General features: G+C 36.7%; 3 protein-coding genes across 6 annotated transcripts; 2 read left to right on the top strand and 1 right to left on the bottom strand.

The window, feature by feature from the left end:
* The first annotated feature begins 1979 nt into the window (after positions 1 to 1979).
* On the top strand, positions 1980 to 7360 carry LOC104884865 (pentatricopeptide repeat-containing protein At5g25630). Its single transcript, XM_010669569.4, has 4 exons — positions 1980 to 2157; positions 3273 to 3476; positions 4958 to 5851; positions 6130 to 7360. The coding sequence occupies exons 2-4, from the start codon at positions 3393 to 3395 to the stop codon at positions 7018 to 7020; spliced, it is 1869 nt and encodes a 622-aa protein (XP_010667871.2). The 5' UTR covers positions 1980 to 2157; positions 3273 to 3392; the 3' UTR covers positions 7021 to 7360.
* A 133-nt stretch (positions 7361 to 7493) lies between these two features.
* On the bottom strand, positions 7494 to 12132 carry LOC104884871 (hypothetical protein). Its single transcript, XM_010669575.3, has 7 exons — positions 11827 to 12132; positions 9800 to 9924; positions 8855 to 8940; positions 8599 to 8639; positions 8338 to 8504; positions 8197 to 8259; positions 7494 to 7934 (listed from the first exon to the last, which is right to left on the bottom strand). The coding sequence occupies exons 1-7, from the start codon at positions 12071 to 12073 to the stop codon at positions 7740 to 7742; spliced, it is 924 nt and encodes a 307-aa protein (XP_010667877.2). The 5' UTR covers positions 12074 to 12132; the 3' UTR covers positions 7494 to 7739.
* Positions 12133 to 15406: 3274 nt separating this feature from the next.
* LOC104884878 (exosome complex component RRP45B) lies at positions 15407 to 21110 on the top strand. 4 transcript variants are annotated; one of them, XM_010669584.4, is made up of 9 exons: positions 15408 to 15650; positions 16210 to 16462; positions 16854 to 17063; positions 17751 to 17846; positions 17941 to 18055; positions 19585 to 19665; positions 19730 to 19918; positions 20170 to 20246; positions 20673 to 21110. In XM_010669584.4, exons 2-9 carry the CDS (start codon positions 16326 to 16328, stop codon positions 20674 to 20676), a joined length of 909 nt encoding a protein of 302 aa, XP_010667886.1. In that variant the 5' UTR covers positions 15408 to 15650; positions 16210 to 16325; the 3' UTR covers positions 20677 to 21110. The 4 variants fall into 4 exon arrangements, with proteins under 4 accessions (XP_010667892.1, XP_010667886.1, XP_010667896.1 ...); XM_010669590.4 differs by lacking the exon at positions 19585 to 19665 and having other exon boundaries at positions 15407 to 15650; XM_010669594.4 differs by lacking the exon at positions 16210 to 16462.
* The last annotated feature ends 258 nt before the right edge of the window (positions 21111 to 21368 follow it).

The following is a 21368-nucleotide window of genomic DNA, read 5'->3' as shown; positions in this document are numbered from 1 at the left end:
TCGAGATTCAACCTGAAGAATTAGGGTTTCACAACTTCTGTAAAATTATGGAAGACTATTGGAGTACGTTCATCCCAAAATTTCCGCATCTGCAGATCGTATGCCGAACCAGAGCGAACTCACAGATTGCATTGCTTCAGATGAAGATTTTTATTAAGGCAAAATAAGTCAAATCTGCGATGTTTACATTTCTAGGGTGAAATGTATTTCTATTAGAATTTTATGTTTTTCAGAAATGACTTGTAAGTGCCGTTTGGCGAAATATTAATGAAATCCCTTTTCTTTCTTTCAAAAAAAAAAAAAATAAACTTACTCTCGTTTTAGCATAAATTATTGTAAGTAGATCTTATATGTGATTGTGTAATATTCTAGACTTCGTTTTTAAGATTATAAAAAGTTGATAATTTGAAAATACACTTTGATATAAATCCGACAAGATTTTACACGACATAGTTTTGAAATTTGATATATATAATAGTGCAAAGTGATAAATATGTGAAGTTTGACCAAAAAAAATGCAGTCGTTGCAAATTTAGTTTGAGGGGATAGATGTATATAAAGTAAAAACAACCCAAATTCCGACCAAAACAACCTAAAATTGTTAAATCCTAATGACTAAAGAGAGGGGGAGGATGTGTTGAATCCCATTGATGCCTACATGTGAGTGTCCTACATTGGAGAAAGAGAAAAGACTAAACTATTTTATAGGCTTTGGAGTTACTCCTTCTATCATCAATTGCTTTAGGATGAACCTCCTTTAACTTGTAAGTAGGCTACACTCTCCTCCTCCTCATTAGATTACCCGGTCCATTTCAAATAATCTAAAAATTATCAGGATGCAAAGTAATTGTTGCACTTAATTACATTCATATAATATAATTAGCTTAAATTTTGTCCCACAAATATTATTTAAGTAAACTTTTATAATTTTGTTCTTTATGTATGGAACCCTCAAGGCTACAATTCTAACATCTCTCTTTCAAGTTTGAACTAACTAAAATTTAGCAAAAATTAGTTATTTTTTCTTTTCAAATGAAAAAGAGCCACATGGGGTTTGTTAATTATCGCCCCAAAATTATTTAAAATCGCCACAAATCCATTTTTTCGGACTATTTTACCCTTTTTTCCTTTCCACACCACCCACCACCCCCACCTCCACTGACACCTGTGACCCTCCACCGCCGTCACCTGTGACTCTCCACCGCCGTCACCTGTGACTCTCCACCGCCGTTACCTACCTCCCCCAACCACCACCATCACCCACGTACGATTTTTTCGAAATTTTTTTAGGTTTGGGCGAACGTCCGCGTGGACGTTCGCCCCATGGCCGAAACGTCTGGCTGGACGTTCCGGCCTGGGCGATCGTCGCGTGGACGTTCCGCCCATGGCCGGCAACGTCCAGGCGCGACTCACATGCGGCGAGATCCAGTGGGGCGAACGTCCACCGCGGACGTTCGCCCAAACCTAAAAAAATTTCGAAAAAATCGTACGTGGGTCAAGGGAGAGCGGTTTTGGTCTCAGGTTGTCGGGAGTGGTGGACCTGCGAGGCCGTCGGAAGTCTGAGTACAGTGCCACAGCAGGATGTGGCCGGCGAGTGGCGACTGAGAAGGAGAGAGAACTCAGGGGTTAAGGGTTTGGGAAGTAGAGAGAACTCAGAGTTAAGGGTACGGTCTGTCGTGGCATGATCGAAGGTGGGTGGTGGTGGTGGCGGCAGTCCGTTAGGAGGTGGGTGGTGGTGGTGGCAGCAGTCCGTTAGGAGGTGGGTGGTGGTGGTGGGGTGATGATCTATGGAAAAAAGAGAAGGTTATAGAGGTAATTTTAACTATTTTTTAGGCGATTTTAAGTAATTAGTGGGCGATGTATAGAAGTTCAGGAGCCACATAGCTCCCCATCATTTTAAGACAAAAATGTGTGAAGCTAGGAAGTTGTTCCTCGTAATCTCGTTATCCAATAAAGTCTAATGTTTTTCCCAATCTCTTCTGACAATGTGTGTGGATATTACCATCCTCTACTACCCAACACGTCACTAACCCCATTCCATACTTGATTATGCTCTCCATATAATCTCCCTATAATCTCCATAACATCAACTTCTCTCTCTTTTTCTGCAACAACTGCTAACAATACTGCTCCTCAGTTTCATTTCTTCATCATCAGGTATTAATACTTTTGCTCATTCATTTTATCCATTTCTGATCAGTTTTTGTTGGTTGTAATTAGTTTTTTTGTTGGATTTTTCTGGTTTTTATGGTGTAATTATATCTTCTAGTTTATGGGTTTTTCATAAAATTTACAACTTGGGTCTTATTTCTTTGTGATGTTGTTTTCTATAGGGTAATAATTTATGGGATTTTTTGCAAGAAAAGGAATTAAGTTGTTGATGTTATTTGTAGTTTGGTATGATTTGCTGATTTAGGTATACTGGATTGAGTGGTGGTGCTGATTTTCTAATTTACTGTGAATTTGGGTAACAAGACAAGAGGAAAGATGGGAACAACTTGAACTTGTTTAATTGGGTTTGCCTTTTCAGTCTTCAAGATTTATGCTTTTTCTTTTGAGAATTAATAACAGCAACAATACTATCAAGATGCACAAAAGGGCTAAATGATGGTAGTTGTGGACCTTTGATCTCCAAATATGATGCTATATTAATAGTCAGCCTAATGCTCCCCACTCGCCGATGGCGGTGAGAGGAGATGGAAGTGGGAAAGTAGGGAAACATGTTATTTGTTTAAGCTTTCAGGAGAATAATTTGCCAAATCATGTACTCTAACATTTGATTTAGTGCATTTGAATGTTGTTGGAATGGATTGCACGAGACTCATATATGTCATGCATTCATATTGTATTGTTGTGTGCGCCGGATACCATGTCAACTTTATTTGATCAGCCTGTTTCAGGGCACAGGAAATGAGGAAAGCGTATTAATTTTTCTACATAGGAGTACCGTCTAAGTAAGCGATGTGTACTGATCTGTTTTTTCGAAGCTTGAAGCACTCACTGCGGAAGATGAAATATTGACCATATCTTGGCAAATTTATCTAAAAGCTTTTTTAAGGATGCTCTAGTTAGTTCTTAGTAGTTAGTCCTGCAAAACATTTTCATCAATTGTTGGGGATGGTATCATATATTCAACACATCATGATTTAGTCTTCAGTTCTCTAAAATGCTCATATTAATACAAGAAATACGAAACGGATCAAATGATCACCATGACATAGAGCATTGATGTGTTAGTTCTTGACTTTCTCTGGTATTTGCATGGTTTTCAGGTAAACTTTTTATGATGGAGTTATGAACCTGGGGCATTGTTGAGTAGCAAGCTATCTGGAAATTTAGTTTGGTATCTAGACTCCAATAATTCCTAAATCACTGAAACAGTTGTGAAAGATATGACTCATTTAAATGGTATGCTGAAGCACCCACGAGGAGCTTTCGTCACTAAGAAAGAGACGCTTCAGCCAACAGCAGCAAAGGTGATGTTTTCGATCTGATTGACATAGCATTTAGGTGCAATGCCCTTACACTTGTTTGTAAAATACACTGGTGTTGGCGTTATTCTTTGTTGCTGTTGATCTCAACTTTCATGTTCCAGTAGAAAGTTCAGAGTGTAACGAGTTGACCTGGATCTCCTCAGTGTGAAACAAGGGGATCATTTACATCTCTTTGCCCCTGCCCCGCAAAGTGTACACTCCCTAAGGGCCATGTCACATGTGGACACTTTCTGAATGATCAGCTAATTTAGTTCTCCTTCTGATCCAGTCAGATATAATATGGTATTCAGAAGATAAATTTAGTATCCCTTTTAGATCTTTTTATTTTTAATATGTATCCTCATTTCGTAACTACATTCTAGAATTAGGTGGTAGGTTGATAACTGGTTGCTGGTTCCTGAAGTTGTACTGGAACTGTAGTGATAGATTGAAATCCTGGTCCAGCTTATTTAGACTTGTTGGTTTCTGCATAAACTAGCTAATCCTTCGCGTTTATATAGTTTAACGAATTAGGTATTGGTGGAAAGACAGTGTATATACTTTGTGACAAGACTTACTATTTACCCGGGGGCCGGGGCACTATAGGTGGCTTCTAACAATTTTTTGAATGCAAAAATATTGCATAGTACCAGAGTTGTTATCAGCTGAAAGAAAGCCTCTGACATTCCATATGTGTACGAGAATATTAAAGCAACTCTATAATTTTCTGGAATGCCTTGTGCAAAACTAGAGGGCTTAACCTTACTGGAATCTGTGTCATGTATAAGCTATAAACTGCAAGATTTGGAATGGAAAGTCAGCATCGAACACCACCAACTAAGATTTAGCCCCAAAAAGATGGAGTTGGGAAATCAGCTGCATGGACAAAGATGGTATACTCTTGAGTTGCTAATTTGTATCCTTCTCTTCCACCAATCCAGCCAGGTCATTTTTGGTCTCCAACAAAAAGTTCACTGCATCTGTACTTTTTCATATGCTACTTTTATGAACAAGTAGATGAAGGATTTGTTTAGTGCTCCATTGACTTTGATGTTACATTAATGTGTTCAGATAAGGATTCTAATTTGTGATACTAGTTTAACCTGTGTTTACGCCAGAGATACCGTTGGGCATTGGTGTAATGTTTGGTTTAAGTTGGCGTAAAGGCTTTGTAGCTCCCAAGCAACCTTCCTGGTTTGCCCAAAGTCTTAAATTAGTAACGTTAATAATTTGTGACACCGGTCATGAAGACCTTGCTGGAGCCAATGACTAATTCTAGATGAAGTACTATTGATGAAACACCACATATACTAACTAGTCATATATCATATGATATCAAGTCTATTCTTTTGTCTTAACTACTCTTTACAAAACATCCTCAATATTAAGTATATAATCCTCTAATTTGTGTTCTTAAATTTCTTGAAGATGTTGAAATCATATTGATGAGTTTTCATTCTAACTAATATTGTGATCTTCTCCAGGGATCAAAGTTAGATGATGCTATTCAGCTATACCCAAATCCAGAGTCTGTTCGTTGCGTCTCTTGTTTGAAGAAAACTAGTTGTAAAATTGTCCGTACTAAAACAAAATTGATGAACATTTTGCTTGAAGAAGGGAAGGCTGAAGAGGCCCAGTCAATTTTTGAGCAGCTGATTTCAGATGGACACATTCCATCACTGATAACATACACTACTCTATTAGCTGCCTTGACGATTCTGAAGCGCTTTGAATTTATACACTCAATCATCTCCCTAGTTGAACAAAATGATATGAAGCCCGATTCTGTGTTCTTCAATGCTGTCATAAATGCATATGCAGAATCAGGAAATATGGCGGAAGCTATGAAAGCATTTCTGAAAATGAAAGGTAATGGATATAGACCTAGTACCAGCACTTACAACACATTGATGAAAGGGTTTGGCATAGCTGGTCAGCCTGAAGAATCAATGAAGCTGCTTGAGCAGATGTCCGTTAATGGAATGATGAAACCCAATCTCAGGTCATACAATGTATTAGTTAGGGCTTGGTGTAGCAAGGGGAATATTGCAGAGGCGTGGAATGTGGTCCACAAAATGGTGGCTTCTGGCTTGAAACCTGATACTGTAACATACAACACTCTAGCAACAGCTTATGTTCAAAATGGCAACACTGGTTTGGCAGAAGAGATGATGTTGGAGATGCAAAGCAACGATATTCAACCCAATGAACGAACTAGCTGCATAATAGCTAGTGGATATTGTCGAGAAGGTAAACTGAGGGATGCCCTAAGATTTGTTTATAAGATGAAAGGAGAGAGAGTGCGTCCAAATCTGGTTATTTTCAATTCACTGATCAAAGGATTTCTGGATAATACAGACAGAGAGGGAGTCGATGAGGTGAGATTCCACTTTTCTACCTTGGTTTGATCCCCCCCCCCCTTGTGCCCCGCATCTTATAACACTAATTGTGCTTCTTTTAGATGAATTTGACAAAACGTACTTAATGTAAGTTAGCTGGTGCTTGCTACTCTATTTATGTCATTCAATAATGCTTTAGATCTGTGTTTCTTGTCTTCTGTGATTTGGTACTCACACTCTTAGTTTAAAATTAATTTTTCTTGTGATATATTGTGAGTGGGAACTTAAAATACACTTGTGCAACATCATTCTGACAGGTATTGAGATTAATGGAAGAATTTGGAGTGAAACCAGATGTGATAACATGTAGCACAATTATGAATGCATGGAGTGCTGCTGGTTTCATGGACAAGTGCCAGGAAATATTTGATCACATGATTAGATCTGGAATCAAGCCTGATGCTCATGCATATAGTATCCTCGCTAAAGGTTATGCACGTGCAAAAGAACCTGAAAAGGCTGAGGAGCTACTAAACCATATGATAAATATGGGTCTCCGTCCTAATGTTGTGATGTTTACAACTATAATCAACGGATGGTGCAGCACAGGAAGAATGGAATGTGCAAACAAGATCTTCGAGACTATGTGTGAATACGGGGCATCACCAAATCTGAAAACCTTTGAAACCCTAATTTGGGGATATGGAGAGGCAAAAAAACCGTGGAAAGCTGAAGAAATGCTTCAGATGATGGAAGAGTATGGTGTCCATCCTGAACAAAGCACCTTCACACTAATCGCGGAAGCTTGGCAAGCTGCTGGAGTAGCTAAAGAAGTGGGTCAAGTTCTTGTTTCTGCAAGAAACGGAGCAGTGACTGTTCAAAGAAACAACGGTGAGGAGTTTCCTTTGGCAAGTTCAGACAATTTATATCAGAAACAGATACCTAGTTCATCGTATTCTGACATGTCACTGACACCAAACGGGATTATTGGTGATTCCAGAGGGTCTGGCTCTGGAATTACAAAAGGCCGATTGGTACTAAGAGATGCATTGGAGTCTCCCTGGAATACTGCTGTTAAGTCTATCTATGTTCCTCAAGCTTGTCGATTTGGGTCTAGACCACCCACCATCTGTCAGAAGCAATCTCACGGGAAGCTAGGTTTGTACAGTCACCTTGCTCTCTCATGCACATTGGTGTTAATGAACTGAGGAAATGTGAGCGCTCCACATTTTGGAATGTTGGAGTATTACTAGGGGTGAATACTCTTATGGCACCAATTACTTGTTGTAGATACTTAAGTTTCCTGTTCCGCATTTTGGAATGTTGGAGTGTTACTCCGGGGGAAATACTCTTATGGCATCCATTACTTGTTGTAGATACTTAAGCTTCCTGTTCCGCTCATGTTTGTAGCTTGCTTTGATCATATTGAAATGACTTGGTTAGCCTGGTACAGATTTGGTTGTGCAGAAAACAATTGTTACTGTAAAGGGCGTTTTATAATGTCGTGTAGGTTCATATTACTTTCAAAGATCTCTTATTTTAGTTTCAGTGACATTAGTTCCCCCTTTGATTGTACATGATTTCTACATTAACCGCTGCATACATACCTGAATTTGGTCATGACTATAATAGAAAAACTAGAGAAGCATGTACATATAGTTCAAAGAAAGAGAAGACGTAGTTTTAGAAAAATAATAATATCATTCTAATCATCTATTCATTTTACAGCTTCAACAGGTCTCTACACATGTAGTTATACAAACCTTTTTAGGCTCAGACTTGTTATACACAACTTCCCGCATTTCAACTTTGGATTCCTTTTGACAACTTTTCTTCCACCAACGCTAGATATATATGTCAATTAAGCAATCATTAGCCAAGACTACAGGTAGAGCAGCTATGCTTCGAGTGGCTTTGTTACACAACGTTAACGGTTCCTATCAGGCTTCTCAGCCAATCCTTCTTTGTCTGAAGCGTCAGATGGAACCTTGCTGAGTAACCATACCAAAAGTACCCCAACCAGAGCACCTGATAGATGTGCTATGTGATTAACACTCTGTAATGAGTTAGTTCCAATGAAGCCATTCGACAAACCAGTTGACGCTTGAGCTGCTTCCATCACCTAATATTACGCGAAATACAAATGCAAAAATAAACGCAATCATCATATCTTAGTGTCCCAGTATGGTTGGTTGAAAAGGTTTCATGCAAAGGTCTTTCTACGTTCACAATTATGAAGAAATTAGTTTTCTGGTTTTTCAGTACATGTTGAACAGGTTAAATTAGAAATCCTCTTTTTTTGTAATGGCAAGTACAAAATTTGTGTTTGTTAGCTGACTTACACAGGACACTGAATTTTTAATTTGGAGGGAAAATGGAGTTACCTTCTCAATCACGAATTGGCCTAATATAAGTACTTCAAGAATCTTTCTCCAATCCATAGACATCTGCAAACATCTAGGTATGTCACAAACACAGTAGGGCATCAGCTGCTAAATCAAACATTCGCAACTCAATATTATCACCTTCACAAGGACACTTATCGCAAACAAGCCGAAAACAGCACCAGAGGCTCCAACAGAAACTGCATTTCTTGGGAGAACCAACCAAGAAACAAGATTTGCACCGGCACCTGTTAGAATATAAGAAAACCATAATGCAAAGCTACCCTCTTCCTCTTCCACAAGCTTCCCTGCGCATATAGTGGAAACATACTCCAAATTTTATGATGTGCACATGAAACGTTCAGATTATCGTCCAAATCCTTCACAATTCAATTGCCTTACCAAAAATGTACAGAAAGAAAAGATTGCTGGAAAGATGGTTCCTGCAGAGAACATGAGTAGCTAAAATGACAGAAAGAGAAGAAGACTGTATTGCTGAGACAGAACACTAAAAATAGTTCGATTATTAGGGGGATGGGACTGTTCGAGAAAGCATACAATTAATTCCAGAGGCTATGCCATAGGTCTTATATGCTACACTACTCATTACTGACTTACGCCTAACCAACATAAATCCAATGCAGCTTTGAAAGCTTACCAATTTGCATGACAAAACGCAGCAGTCACAAATTGGTACCAAGCAGGCTGATTGTGGAACAAGTACAGGGATTTGATGTCTCGAACCTGCCAGCCAGATTTATTAGAAAATAAAGAGAGGTGATAGCTGAGCTGGCAAGCGGACAATTTTACAATTGCCATGTTATATTTAAAGAAAACCAACCTCCCCATGTTAGCAAATACTCCCTCCGTCCCAAAGTATAGTTTCCATTTCCAAATTTAGTTCCACATTTTTCCGTAATTTGTCTAGAAAAACCGTGTCCCATCATTTATTTGCTTCTTGAATTTTGGTTTTTCATTTATTCAACCAAAATGTTACAATAAATGCTCTTTCACCAATTACTCCCCATTCTCTCTCCTAAAATCATCTTTTCCCATACAACATTTATTTACATAAACAAAAAATATTTACTATCCCTCTTAGATTCTACTTGCATAAATTACCGTAAAAAAAGGAAAATGGGAACTATATTTTGGGACGGAGGGAGTAGTATATTCTTAGATGTCAATTTACTTATTCAAATAAAACAAAATCCTGCTAAACTAGGGTGTTCAATAGGGAATTATTTTCATCATAATTACGGAAATCAAAATATTGTAGTTCCATTAAGAAAACTGAACTTAAACTTATTTGGACATATTGGAGTTGTGAATTCAACTTGTTAAAATGCATTTGAACTTATCTCTAACTTACTGATATTCATATAAATTTAACTTATTCGAACTTCATTTTCTTCTGAAACAAGTAAAAAGAACTTGGAAACATAGTGACCCGTATACGACTGATGAAGTATGTAAACAAATATACAACCTACACAATCAAGTTGCATGTCTCTCCACCAAAGCATGACTAAGCTCAATGTTAGCAAATGAAGTATAATAATATAACTAGTGTCTTAAGTAAAAGAAGTGATAAAACCAGTACCAGGAAAAGGTGATCTGCAGCATATATAGCAAGGTTAAGAAGAATAATCCAGAATACTGCATTCACCCTTTTCTCAGGTCTACGTTCCCTTGCTTGTTTGCCAAGCTCCAGCTGTGAAATTGAGTCTACAAGAGATGTTAAGAAATTGCTTTAAAGATTACTCCATTGTGATTCCTGTAAATTTTCTAATGGGAATAAAAGTGATACAATGTAATGGAAATAACTTAAGAATGCTAAGTCAAAAAATCAGAATATCTGTGAAGATTGTGTTACTGGTTATGACGTGGAAGTATACTTTACTCTCAGTCAAAGCACGCATTGCATGTTCTCTCTTACAGCCTTACAAGAGTTCTTTTCACCATCTTTACCAGTTCAGGAGTTGAAGGGAATCATATTTCTACCAGCTACCATAAACAAAAGGAAATCTTTCTCTAGACCTGAGTGAACAAAGGAAACAAGTGAAAATAATGATTTGTTTATCAGCATGCTTCACCAGCATCTTTTTACCGCCTTCGTTTCTACAAGACAAGCTCCCTGAGTCCCTAACCTCTTGTCAGCTTGTGCCATTTCTATTTAGTAAACAGATACCAGCTTCTGTCCTGTTCTAAACTTATGGAACGCATCTAACAGCTAAACTCAAAGAAAACCAACAAAGGAAGATAATACTTAAAAGACTATGATGTAGTCAAGTAAGTAGAGATATCTTGGTCGAAAAAAGAAGAAGCTAGCGCAGCTTTAAGAATTCTATGTGCAATGACGTGGCAAGTTAGTTACAAAAGGGAAAGGGCATGAGCTCGGGTGCTGTTATTAAAGAGGGGGGGGGGGGTAGAAAGAGAGGATTCATTCAGAGAATTGGGTAATTTGTTAGCTTTCGAGAGGGACGCCAGACCACTCAAATGTCTAGGTTGGTGTGATCTCCTTGAAAATATCTATCATATCTCTCTTTTTCTCTCCAATTTCATTATCCATCTTCTTTATTTTCTCCTCATTTCTCAAAGTAGATAGGGCTTATTAGATGGACCCCCTGCTGCTGAAAGCATAGAATCCTCTTACTTATAAGTCCTAATCCCAACAAGGAAATCCATAACTCTGTTAGTTTACACTCGGAATTCCGCAAGATAACAGCAGCCTCTCTCAATCTCTTCAACCCAATTTCAAATTTAGATTCATCAGCTTCCAAGAACCCCCCTCCTCCCAACAAGAAAGGACTCCGATGAGCAGCACCAAAAATACAAACAAGCCACAAGTTATCCCTTCTTTTCTCTCCCTCAAAAGCAACAGCAAACACAGTGCATTCTGGAATCTCGATGACAAAAGCTAACATCTTCTTGGCAACATAATGTGACAATCTACACAAGAGAGTAGCAAGCTAATAAGCACCCAATGTACTTTCTGAGCAAACCTCACTAAGCATAAATTTCCTCAGCATTTATCAACCAAATAGGCCTTTCAAAGTCTCAAGCATTTGTCAATTGGCATTCATAAATTCAGCTTTTTGGTTCGCTAGACAAAGTTTTTGTTAGTATCCCAGTGGATTACTGGTGCAGCTCAACTTAAAATCTAAAAAACTTCAATAAATCAAGTAAACAACCTCAGTTTTTTCAACCTATATCATTATCGAAATAATATATTCATAGCTTAATGCTAGCATACACAGATACCTTCTTAGAATACTCAAAAACAGATGACAATATTGCACAGGCAGTTGAATAAATAGTACTACCAAAGAATATAAATAAAAAAAGATTCTAAATCAACCCCAGATTCCAAATTTAATTACATTCCAAGATAACTCATATGATTCATGCTAAACAACATATCCTCAAATAAAAATACTCGATCACACAAATTCATCAAGACAATAATCAAATATTTCCTTCACTTCCATCAATTTAAACATTGAGAAAGTGGATAAAATTCCAATAGTAATAATAAAAGCCTAGAACTTTCAAGGTTTCGTCCCCATTAAAAATTCAACACCAATTTAAAAACAAGAAACCCATAAATGGAGAAAGAAAATAGAGTACCCAAATCATTGAACTTGCAAAATTGGCGAAACCCAGAAGTGGGTTGGTGAGGATAAGAAAAAGGGGATGGACGAGAGGTGGAAAGATGAGTGAAAGTGGGAAGTGTTAGTTTGTGAACATTGGAGGGGCGATAAATGGCGCCAAAGACATGGAGTTTGGAGTTGAATTGAGGTCTATTGATAGGAATGAATATCCCATTTGTAGAAGAGTGTGATCTTAGTGTAAGGAGTTGCTGGACTTGTGCCATTCTTTCCCTCTCTCAATGTTAGGCACTACCTTCGCGTTTGGTTGAGTAACAAAGCTTTAACAAACTTAGCTTGGCGTAGAGGTGATTATGGGCCTGGTCGCGGCAAAAAAAATTTGTCCATTAGCCCGTTATTTCAGGCCAAAATCGGCCTGGACTAAAAAATAGATAAAAAAGTCGTTTTAGCTTGTCCAAAGCGAAAAAACATTCGGACCGGGCCGAAAAATTCTCCCCGAAATCGGGCCGGGCTGGGCCAAAATGATCAACTCTAGCTTGGCGGAAGGAAAGAACTCTCCAACCTCAAAAAAAGAATTTTTTGGAGGTTCAATTCTTACTAAGAGCACTTTTGAAGAAGATTTCCCATTACAATTCTTCTCAATTTCAAAATGTACACCTGAAAACTCATACCGGGTTAACATATGAAAGGTGCCGATTTGACAGGACCCTTCGTTTTACTATTGGGTTCTTAGTGAACCCCCCCCCCCCCCAAAAAAAAAAGGCTATATTTAGAGGTGATCAAAATACAGGTTCGATCGCCACCATAAAAAATCGATTCATGTAACGGGTCGGGTTAAATAGCGGGCTTTTGGGCCAATATTTAGATTAAAAGTTATTTTTGGCTAGCTCAAAATCCGTCTTAAACCCAAAAAATTGGACTGGGTCCAAAAATATGCTCAAATTTAGATATTTTTCGGCTCGAACTATCTTTGATCAGCTCTAAATACACTAGGGTAGTGTTTGGGAATGTTGATTTCATTTGAATTCCTGGATTTGAATTTAGGAATTATAAATTCCAATACTGAATTCCAAATCAATTGTTTCGGAAATTCAGAAATTCTAAATCCATTATTTCAAATCCAATACATGTTTGAATAGACCTTAAAATTCTAATTCCACACTTCATCACTACAGGCGAGTTTTTCACCAGAATTATGAAAAATTAGCTACAAAAATTAAAATAAAAAACAACTATAACAAGGTTCTGTTTATCATTATAAAAAAGTAAAGGAACAAATTGAGAACGAGGAAGATGAAGTAAAAACCATGGTTGCTCTGTTTATCTTTCATCAAACTATACAAAATGGATATGGGGCCATGGCGATGAGGTACAAGAGAGAGAGAGTGGATAAGGAACCCATATGTTTATGGCTGAGGAGAGAGAAAGTATGGGTTTATCATTTACAAATATTAAGAAGTTGATCACTAAAAAGAAATAAAAAAGGAAAAAAAAAACGATTTGAGGAGAGAAGAAAGAGAGCAGTAGTGTAGCATAGTAGTGTAGTGTGACATGGTTTCAAATGTCATTTCAAATCCTTTCTTGTATGGTTTTTTTTTGTTGTGTGGGATTTGGACTAATTTCATAATTGAAATTATTTGTCCATCCAAACATGTTTATTGTCCAAATCCAGCATTTCAAATGAAATGCTCATATCCAAACAAGCCATAGAGGAATTTGGATTCCACTTACTCTTCGCGGGGGAATGATTAACGTTCATATCATGACATTTATGTATATATGGTTAAATTTTCTATACGAGAACACAAAACTGAAACATGAATTAAAATTTTTGGATGGTATTTTGAAATTATGTTATACTTGCTCATATTGAAAATTCTCTTCTTTAATTCCCTCATTTTATATGCACCTTGACAATCTTCAAAACCCATGTGACGGTTCAATTGACAAGTTGTCAAGTGGTAGTGAAATATAAGCGTTGGTAGTATAAAGGTAATTAAATGAATAAAAAGTTAAAAGATAGTTATTCGAATAACTTGATGCTTTTAAAAGGTTGTCTTTTTGACAAAAAAATCTATCTCAAAGACTCAAACTATATATATGCGCTTTTGAAAATCGAAATACTTTTATTAGTTAAAAAGTGATGTTGTATAATGTTTTTCATCATCTAGCACACTTAGGGGTGTGTTCCCGCAAAATTTTGAGATATTTCTAATCTTTTAACTAAGTAATACTACCTCCGTTTCTTTTTAATTGTTACACTTTGCTTTTCATTAGAACCAAGGCAAAAGGTGAAAAGTAGGAGAGAGGGGCTAAAAATTCTGAAAAGTAGAAAGACACAAGTACAAAAGAACAATAAAAAATTATGGAGGAGAGAGAAATAATCAGCACATGGGATAGTTTTGGGGAAAAAGTAATCAACTAACAATTAAAGTAGGAGAGAGGGTAAAGAAACAAGGGGACCAATAGTGGGTAACAATGATTGCAAACTTACCTTATGTAGAAAAAGTAAGAGTGTAACAATTAAAAAGAAACGGTCTAAAAAGGAAACCGTAACAATTAAAAAGAAACGGAGGTAGTACTAATTACAAAAGTTAGTAGTGTTTGATTAGGTAGTGATATGAGTGTCAGGTGTCGTTTAGTGGAGTAGTGCTTGTCAAGCTAAACTTTATAACTTTAGGTATAGTGGTTCTTAAAATTTTCATTAAAGTTTTCTTCAAGTTGACTATTTTTCTCTAAACAATCACACTTTGAAAACCTTCTTCACCGAACATCAATATTTTATGCCGCTATTCTAATCGTTAACAACACACTAACTATCTGGTAAAAAAAAAAAAACACACACTAACTATTACTCCCTCCGTCCCATAATATAGTGCTCACTTCTCATTTTTCACAAGAATTAAGGAAAATGGAAGAAGTTTTAGGATTTCACAAAAATATATATTTAAGTAAATGTTTATTGGGTATTTTTGTCTTGGAACTAGTTTTTTTCTTCTTTTTCCTTTAAAATTAAATGAAAGAGCAATAAATATTCCTTGGAATGGTGTAAAACAATAAATAGGGGCACATATTTTAAAAGAAAGTAGGGGCATTTTGGAAAGTTTTATGTAGAAATGAAAAATAATTTAATCCAAATAAATTGATAAAAAAGAAATACGCACAATATTTTGGGACACCCACAGAAAAATGCAAACACTATATTATGGGACGGAGGGAGTAACAAGTAACAACTATCATTGATGAACACGCCTGGACAAAATTTTACAAAAGTAGTACAACTTAAAATGCAAAATTAGAATATCACCTAAATTAACCGATACTTGCAAAGCAGCCCTCAATTTGTAACCCTAACTCTCAATTACATTCTACAACCCTCTATCCACATTCACCCTTTGCAGGTTCCCATCAAAACAGTTAACGAACTTCGACACAGGGGCGTATTTTTGGAAAAAAATTGCCCGTTTTTTTTTTAAAATTAAAAATATTTTAGATATTAGATATATATGGTATGCGTGCAAAATTAAACATGAAAGAAGCAAGTGTCTCAGTGGTTTTGTATGGTTCGAAACCTCAGAGTCTCATTTTTTTAAAAAAACCTTCTCATTTTTTTTTTTAAACCTTGTCTGCTTCTCATTTCTTTTCGTGTTTCCACTTTCTCCCAAACCAAAAGTAAACCCTAACAAGTAACGAAACCACTGAGACGAGGCTCGAGCCAAAGCCAACCAGCGAGTCGCCGTCGGTAACCTTTCTGGCCGTTTTCCCCACCGCGACGGCGAAGTGCGAACCAACAGGCAGGCGGCACTACGGCAGCACCGCAGCAAGTTTCTGGCCGTTTGAAAGGTAAAGCCCAAACCCATATCTTCAATTTTAAATATGAATTTACTATTTCAGATTTTAGTCTTTTACACATTAGATGATTAAAATATGTAATTGTAGCTATTTAATTTTGTTAATCATTTAAATGTTGATTGTTGTCTTGTTGAATAATGAATACTTGAATGAATGAATGTGGATTGTGGACTTTGGAGTTTGGAATGTGATTTGTGAATGTTGAATATATTTTCAATGAATGATTGTGGATTGTGGATTGTGGATGAATGAATGATTAATGTGATTGAACTTTGTAGTGTTTAGACTCATGGAGTTGAAATTTCTTGCTTGTGGTATTGTGTAGATAGCTTAGTCACATTTCTTGAGAGAGATCTTTTTGTTCAAGTTAGTGATGATGATGTATTAAAATGTTTTCAGAGTATGAAAACTCGTAGGATGCTTTTGTAATTTTTTTTATTGATGTAATGTAATGAATTAACATTCTATTTAGTTATTGTAATTTGATATTTGAATTAATGTATTGAACTTTGAATGAAAGTATTTTTTTTTACCGGCTCCGAACCCATAGGGTTGGAATCCTGGATACGCCACTGCTTCGACACCATAATATCTGCAACAAAGCTTATTCCATCGTACGTCAAAATTCTCTGCTTGGAAGTAAATTTTACAGTGTGAAGTGAAGCAATGGAGCAGAGATTAGCAAATAGTTGGAACATGACTTTGAATGAGAAGAATTTTATTGAGACTGCATTACTTTCTGATCTCAGAATTGATGGGCGTCGCCCTTTTGATTATCGTCGTTTAACTATCAAGTTTGGCCGGTAAATTTCTGTGCTTTTTTTTAAAATGTTGGTATACTTTCTTATTTAACAAGTTTAATGCTTGTCTCTGTCAATTTTGTGTATGTAGTTATAGTGTGTGCATTTAACATTAGTTGTTACAATCCACGTATGGAGAATGTAGTTGGTCTATATAAAGATCGTCGTACCTTACTATTTGAGTTAAAAGGGTTATTTGAAAAAGTTAGCGTAAACAAAAAGTGACCCGTTTAATATGAATATAGTGGGACGGTCTCAAAGTTGTGCTTGGAAATGCCTTAACTTCTGGATCATTTCTAAATATGTTTGGAATTAGTTATGTTGTATGCCCAATCTTGACAATTTTAAGAAATTGTGTGTGTGGATTTTTGAATTGTGGTGAATGAACTTTCAGTGAAGATGGTTCTTCTGAAGTGCAACTTGGACAAACTCATGTCATGGGTTTTGTGACTGCTCAACTAGTTCAACCTTATAAAGACAGACCAAATGAAGGATCACTTGCTATTTTTACTGAGTTTTCTCCTATGGCTGATCCCTCATTTGAGACGGGTCGTCCTGGAGAATCGGCTGTAGAATTGGGACGTATAATAGACCGTGGTTTGAGGTATCTCTTGACTTCTATTTGTTTGGATCATATAATTCATTGTTCTGTCTGTAATTTGTTGGATTTAATCTGTTGTCACTATTATCTTGGAAAGGATTTGATGAGCAAATATTGCATGGATGTAGCACTATGAAATAGTAGTGAGTATCTAATGATATTCATCTAGTTTTTGCTTAGTGCATGATAGATTTTTGCCGAGGTTTGTCACCTATTACTAATTTTTCAAGGATTGAGCACGTGAAGTGGTTTAGGGCCCGAGATAAGCTGATTTTTCATCAATTGTGGGTCTAAGTTAAAATTTAGTTGTTTGAGCTTCCTGGTAATACATAAGATTTGTCTATGAATGAGAAAGGTTTTGTACCATTTTTAGCTGGGATCTTTTAAAATGTTTGTGTTTGCTGCAATAAGGGAAGGCTATAACTGAAATTCTGAGAAAAAAAAGTCCACTTGGGTTGGTCTTCCAAGAAAGTGAAAGTTGTGGTCGAAGCATAATTTCTCCACATGAAGTTCAGGCGCTGGTATATTGGGTGGCATCACAAATCTAACTAATATAGAAGAATACAAATTGATATTGGTGGATCTTGCTGATGAAAGCTTAGTTTTATATTGTCTAGTTTGGCTCTCTTAATTTTCCTGTTTGTTTTGGCATCTGCAGGGACTGCTTTGACATCTTAATTGCTTTTGCAGGGAGAGCAGGGCAATTGATACAGAATCACTTTGTGTCCTTGCGGGAAAACTAGTATGGTCCATTCGTATTGATCTTCACATACTAGATAATGGAGGGTATGTTGGAATGTTTCTTAATGCAAGACAACTGTCTAAGTCCTTATGTGTCTGTGAACTTACATACAGCACCTCATATTTCTTTTTGGCTCAGGAATCTTGTTGATGCTGCAAATGTTGCTGCTTTGGCAGCCCTTTTGACCTTTAAGAGGCCAGAGTGTAGTCTGGGGGGAGAAGATGGGCAAGAATTAACAGTACATCCACCTGAGGTAGGTTAAGATCTCTCTTATGTTACTGGCGTGAAATTCTTAGCTGCCTGATTATGCGTACATTTTACCTGAAGTCTGCGGCTATATACCTATTACATTCTACCCAAGGGACAAAATGTAGAATAAACCAGTGTTTAAAAAATTAATATGTAGACTCAATCAATCCAGGGGGAAAACTTTAGTGCTGCCAAAGCTTAGTTTTATTGATATCTCTTCTCCTTTCCCGATCCTATTTATGCTACAGAATCTATCTTTCGAATATAATGATTGTACGGTGGCATAGTAGTTTATTTTTAAATTGTGTACTGCTCAGGTACAGCTTGGAATAAGATAATCTTTTCAACTCAGTAGAATTTAGATCTTGCTAGGATCTAGCTATTCTGCATGGAATGTCAACTCGTAGCTCTGTTACTAAAGTGTGCAATTAAAATTATTCTTAGAATTTTGGGGTGGAATGACTAAAGAGGATCCTAATTCCTTATTCTTATCAGAAAGTAATTACAGATCAAGAGGCTTGATGAGTTGGAATTTACAAAGAAATTTGATGTTATATCTTTATTTATTCAAATTAGGTCTACAGGATCAGAGAAGAAATGTCTAATTGGTATTTTGAGTTGCTACTCATTCTTTGTCTTTGTTGTTACAATGGTTTCTTTCACCATTGTGGCCCTTCCCGTGGACCTATGCTCTTGTTTTGTTCCAAACTAGCAACAAGGAAAAGAGTTGGTAATTATTCTTATTGCTTAGGTACAATTATACAAATGGCTGGTTTAGGGAATTAGGTTGCAAGTATTCTAGGGCTTACATTCAACACTACAAGGGGCAAATATGACAAGCAAAGGTAACCAGGAAAAAGATTTTCTTTGGCGGAGAACGCCAAAATACACATCTTAAAACAACGCTTTCGTCTGTTGACAATAAAAAAAGGTTTTAGAAGAAATACGTTAAGATTTACAAGGGACAATAAGTTCATTCCTTGTGGATGAAATATTCAGGCTAAGCAAAAAGGACTTGGTATAATTTGAAGTCGGCATGTTTTTCTGTAAGTTATGTGCTCACGTTTTTTTGTTGCTATATCAAGTAAGCATCTGCTCTAAGTGTATGGTATTATGCTTATAGACATCAACAAATATCAAGCAATGTGCTATTTAGCATAGCTGGACATCATTAATTGACAGAAAATTAAGAAAGAAGAAGATGATTTGATTAATAACAGAAATTATAGCAAGTGTAATTGACATTTAAGCTTTCAAGAAGCTTGATCTCTCTCAATGAACTCATAAAAGCTCAACAAAACATTCAACATTCAATATGATTTCCCCTCCCTAATATGCCCTATATAGTGCTTTTCCTTCATGAACTACCTATCTTATTCTTCAAGCTACTAGCATGTTAAGAATAATTCTACTATCCGAAGTGCCCCCTGTCTGTGATATTGATTTATAGCACAATGTTAATTACAGTTTTAGTCCATTCGAGGCCATTCCCACATATTTCATGCTTTAATATTCTTATTCATCTTCCGGCAGGTGCGTGAGCCACTTCCATTGATAGTGCATCATCTTCCCATAGCTGTGACATTTGCATTCTTCACTGCTGATAACATTGTGGTAAGAAATAGAATGCATATCTTTGGTGAATTATCTAGATGGATACTCATGTTAATTGATACAGGTGATAGATCCAACTCACGCCGAAGAGACCATAATGAAAGGCAGAATGACTGCTACGATAAACACAAATGGAGACATCTGTGCCATTCAAAAGGGTGGAGGAGTTGGTGTCATGCATAGTGTTGTTATGCAGTGCTTACGCGTTGCCTCTGTCAAAGCTGCTGATATAACTACCAAGATCAAAGAAGCTGTAAGATTCAATTATGCTCTATGTGCACTTTTTTTTCCTGGGGGTGGGGGGAGGGGGGAGGGGGAGAAGGTATTAGAATTTATACCTCTGAATTTTTTTTGTCCTCCAATTGCTATCCTCTACATAGGACACCTTAGCTAGTAAATATATAGATCCTGAAACCTCCCCTATTTGTTTCGTTCATGCATTCCTAACCTTTAGGCATTGATACTTCTCTTGGTGGAGTTCTAACCAATAAAATATTACCTCAGGTTGAATCATACAATACAGAAAGAGCGTATCGCAAGGTCAAACGCCACCCATCTGCTGCAGGGCATCAAACTGAGAGGTTAGCATCAATACTACATGCTCTATGTATAAAGTTGATTTCACTTATAAATCATCAATATTATGCAGGGCAAATATGAAAAAGCTACTAATCTCTGTTGCTTTTGTATTATTATATGAGTAATTGCTTGTATAGTCCTCTTTTTCTCTATACCAATGAGCATGGAGCGACTTCTCTTTAGTAGAAAAGATTGTAAAATTAAGAGCACCAGTTGTAAGTTCAGTGTTCCTTGCCTTGTGTGTTCAAATCTTTATCTGGCGAGTCATTTGTGTCTACTTAAAACTCAGTTAGTGAAAACTACTAGGCATTAGGCAAGTAGCCAAACTATACCGTGGAAGGTTTCCGTCTGCCTCTAGTACAACCCCAAATATTATGTAGGGCTCTTTGGATGTGATATAGTATGTGATAACGAGTTACTTTTTGCAGGTAAACTGATGCCAACAATTAGGAGTAACACAGAAAACTTGGTAAGATATCAATTAGAGGATGATTTCGAAGAACTGCAACGGAATTATGAATTTTACTATTGTCATTTTTGTAGCATGGGACCTCATATCAAGAGTAAGCTTTTAGATAGATTGGCTCCTCATGGCACTGGTAGGTTTCTCTTCAGTTTTTAGGATGAGTAGCGAAAATTTGTCTGTTCATATCCCAAAATTTTGTTTAAACATGTAATTTTGAGTGTATAAGAAATAGTCCTATGTTGATTGATCGTAATAGTTGGAATATTTTGTATAAGTGGCATTTTGCAAAGGAATTAATGTCCAGTTCTAGCAAGAGTGGCATGGGAGGAGATATTTGTAATCAATTAATGATGATTTTAATCTTGTTGATTAATCATTTCTCGCATGAGTGACTTGGCAATGGTGTGGCTGTACTAAACCTTGCCGACTTTAATGATAATACTCAAACATCACATGAGTATTTCACGACAAAGGGTATGGCTTTGAATATTGTCTAGAAACAAGCATGTCATGTTTTCTTTTTTTGGCTTTCATAAAAAAAAAAAACAAGGTAGGAAAATAATTTAGATGGCCCTTTTGGCTCAAGTCAAGAGTATATTTATATGGGATTATGGGAGAGGTTGGATTTTAAAGTTTCATGTAAGAGTTTTTATAATGG

This window comes from Beta vulgaris, chromosome 2, assembly GCF_026745355.1.
Source record: "Beta vulgaris subsp. vulgaris cultivar EL10 chromosome 2, EL10.2, whole genome shotgun sequence".
Lineage (NCBI taxonomy): Eukaryota > Viridiplantae > Streptophyta > Magnoliopsida > Caryophyllales > Amaranthaceae > Beta > Beta vulgaris.
Note: the sequence above shows the minus strand (reverse complement) of the source record. Positions and strands in the feature narration are given on the sequence as shown.

Coding starts and splice junctions, on each gene's coding strand:
- LOC104884865 (XM_010669569.4), top strand. CDS start 3,393: ATGACTCATTTAAATGGTATGCTGAAGCACCCACGAGGAGCTTTCGTC. Junction 3,477..4,957: donor TTCAGCCAACAGCAGCAAAG/GTGATGTTTTCG, acceptor GATCTTCTCCAG/GGATCAAAGTTAGATGATGC. Junction 5,852..6,129: donor ACAGAGAGGGAGTCGATGAG/GTGAGATTCCAC, acceptor TCATTCTGACAG/GTATTGAGATTAATGGAAGA.
- LOC104884871 (XM_010669575.3), bottom strand. CDS start 12,073: ATGGCACAAGTCCAGCAACTCCTTACACTAAGATCACACTCTTCTACA. Junction 8,941..9,799: donor CTGCAGATCACCTTTTCCTG/GTACTGGTTTTA, acceptor TCTGGCTGGCAG/GTTCGAGACATCAAATCCCT. Junction 8,640..8,854: donor GCGTTTTGTCATGCAAATTG/GTAAGCTTTCAA, acceptor TGTTCTCTGCAG/GAACCATCTTTCCAGCAATC.
- LOC104884878 (XM_010669584.4), top strand. CDS start 16,326: ATGGAGCAGAGATTAGCAAATAGTTGGAACATGACTTTGAATGAGAAG. Junction 17,847..17,940: donor CACATACTAGATAATGGAGG/GTATGTTGGAAT, acceptor TTTTTGGCTCAG/GAATCTTGTTGATGCTGCAA. Junction 19,666..19,729: donor TCACTGCTGATAACATTGTG/GTAAGAAATAGA, acceptor TAATTGATACAG/GTGATAGATCCAACTCACGC.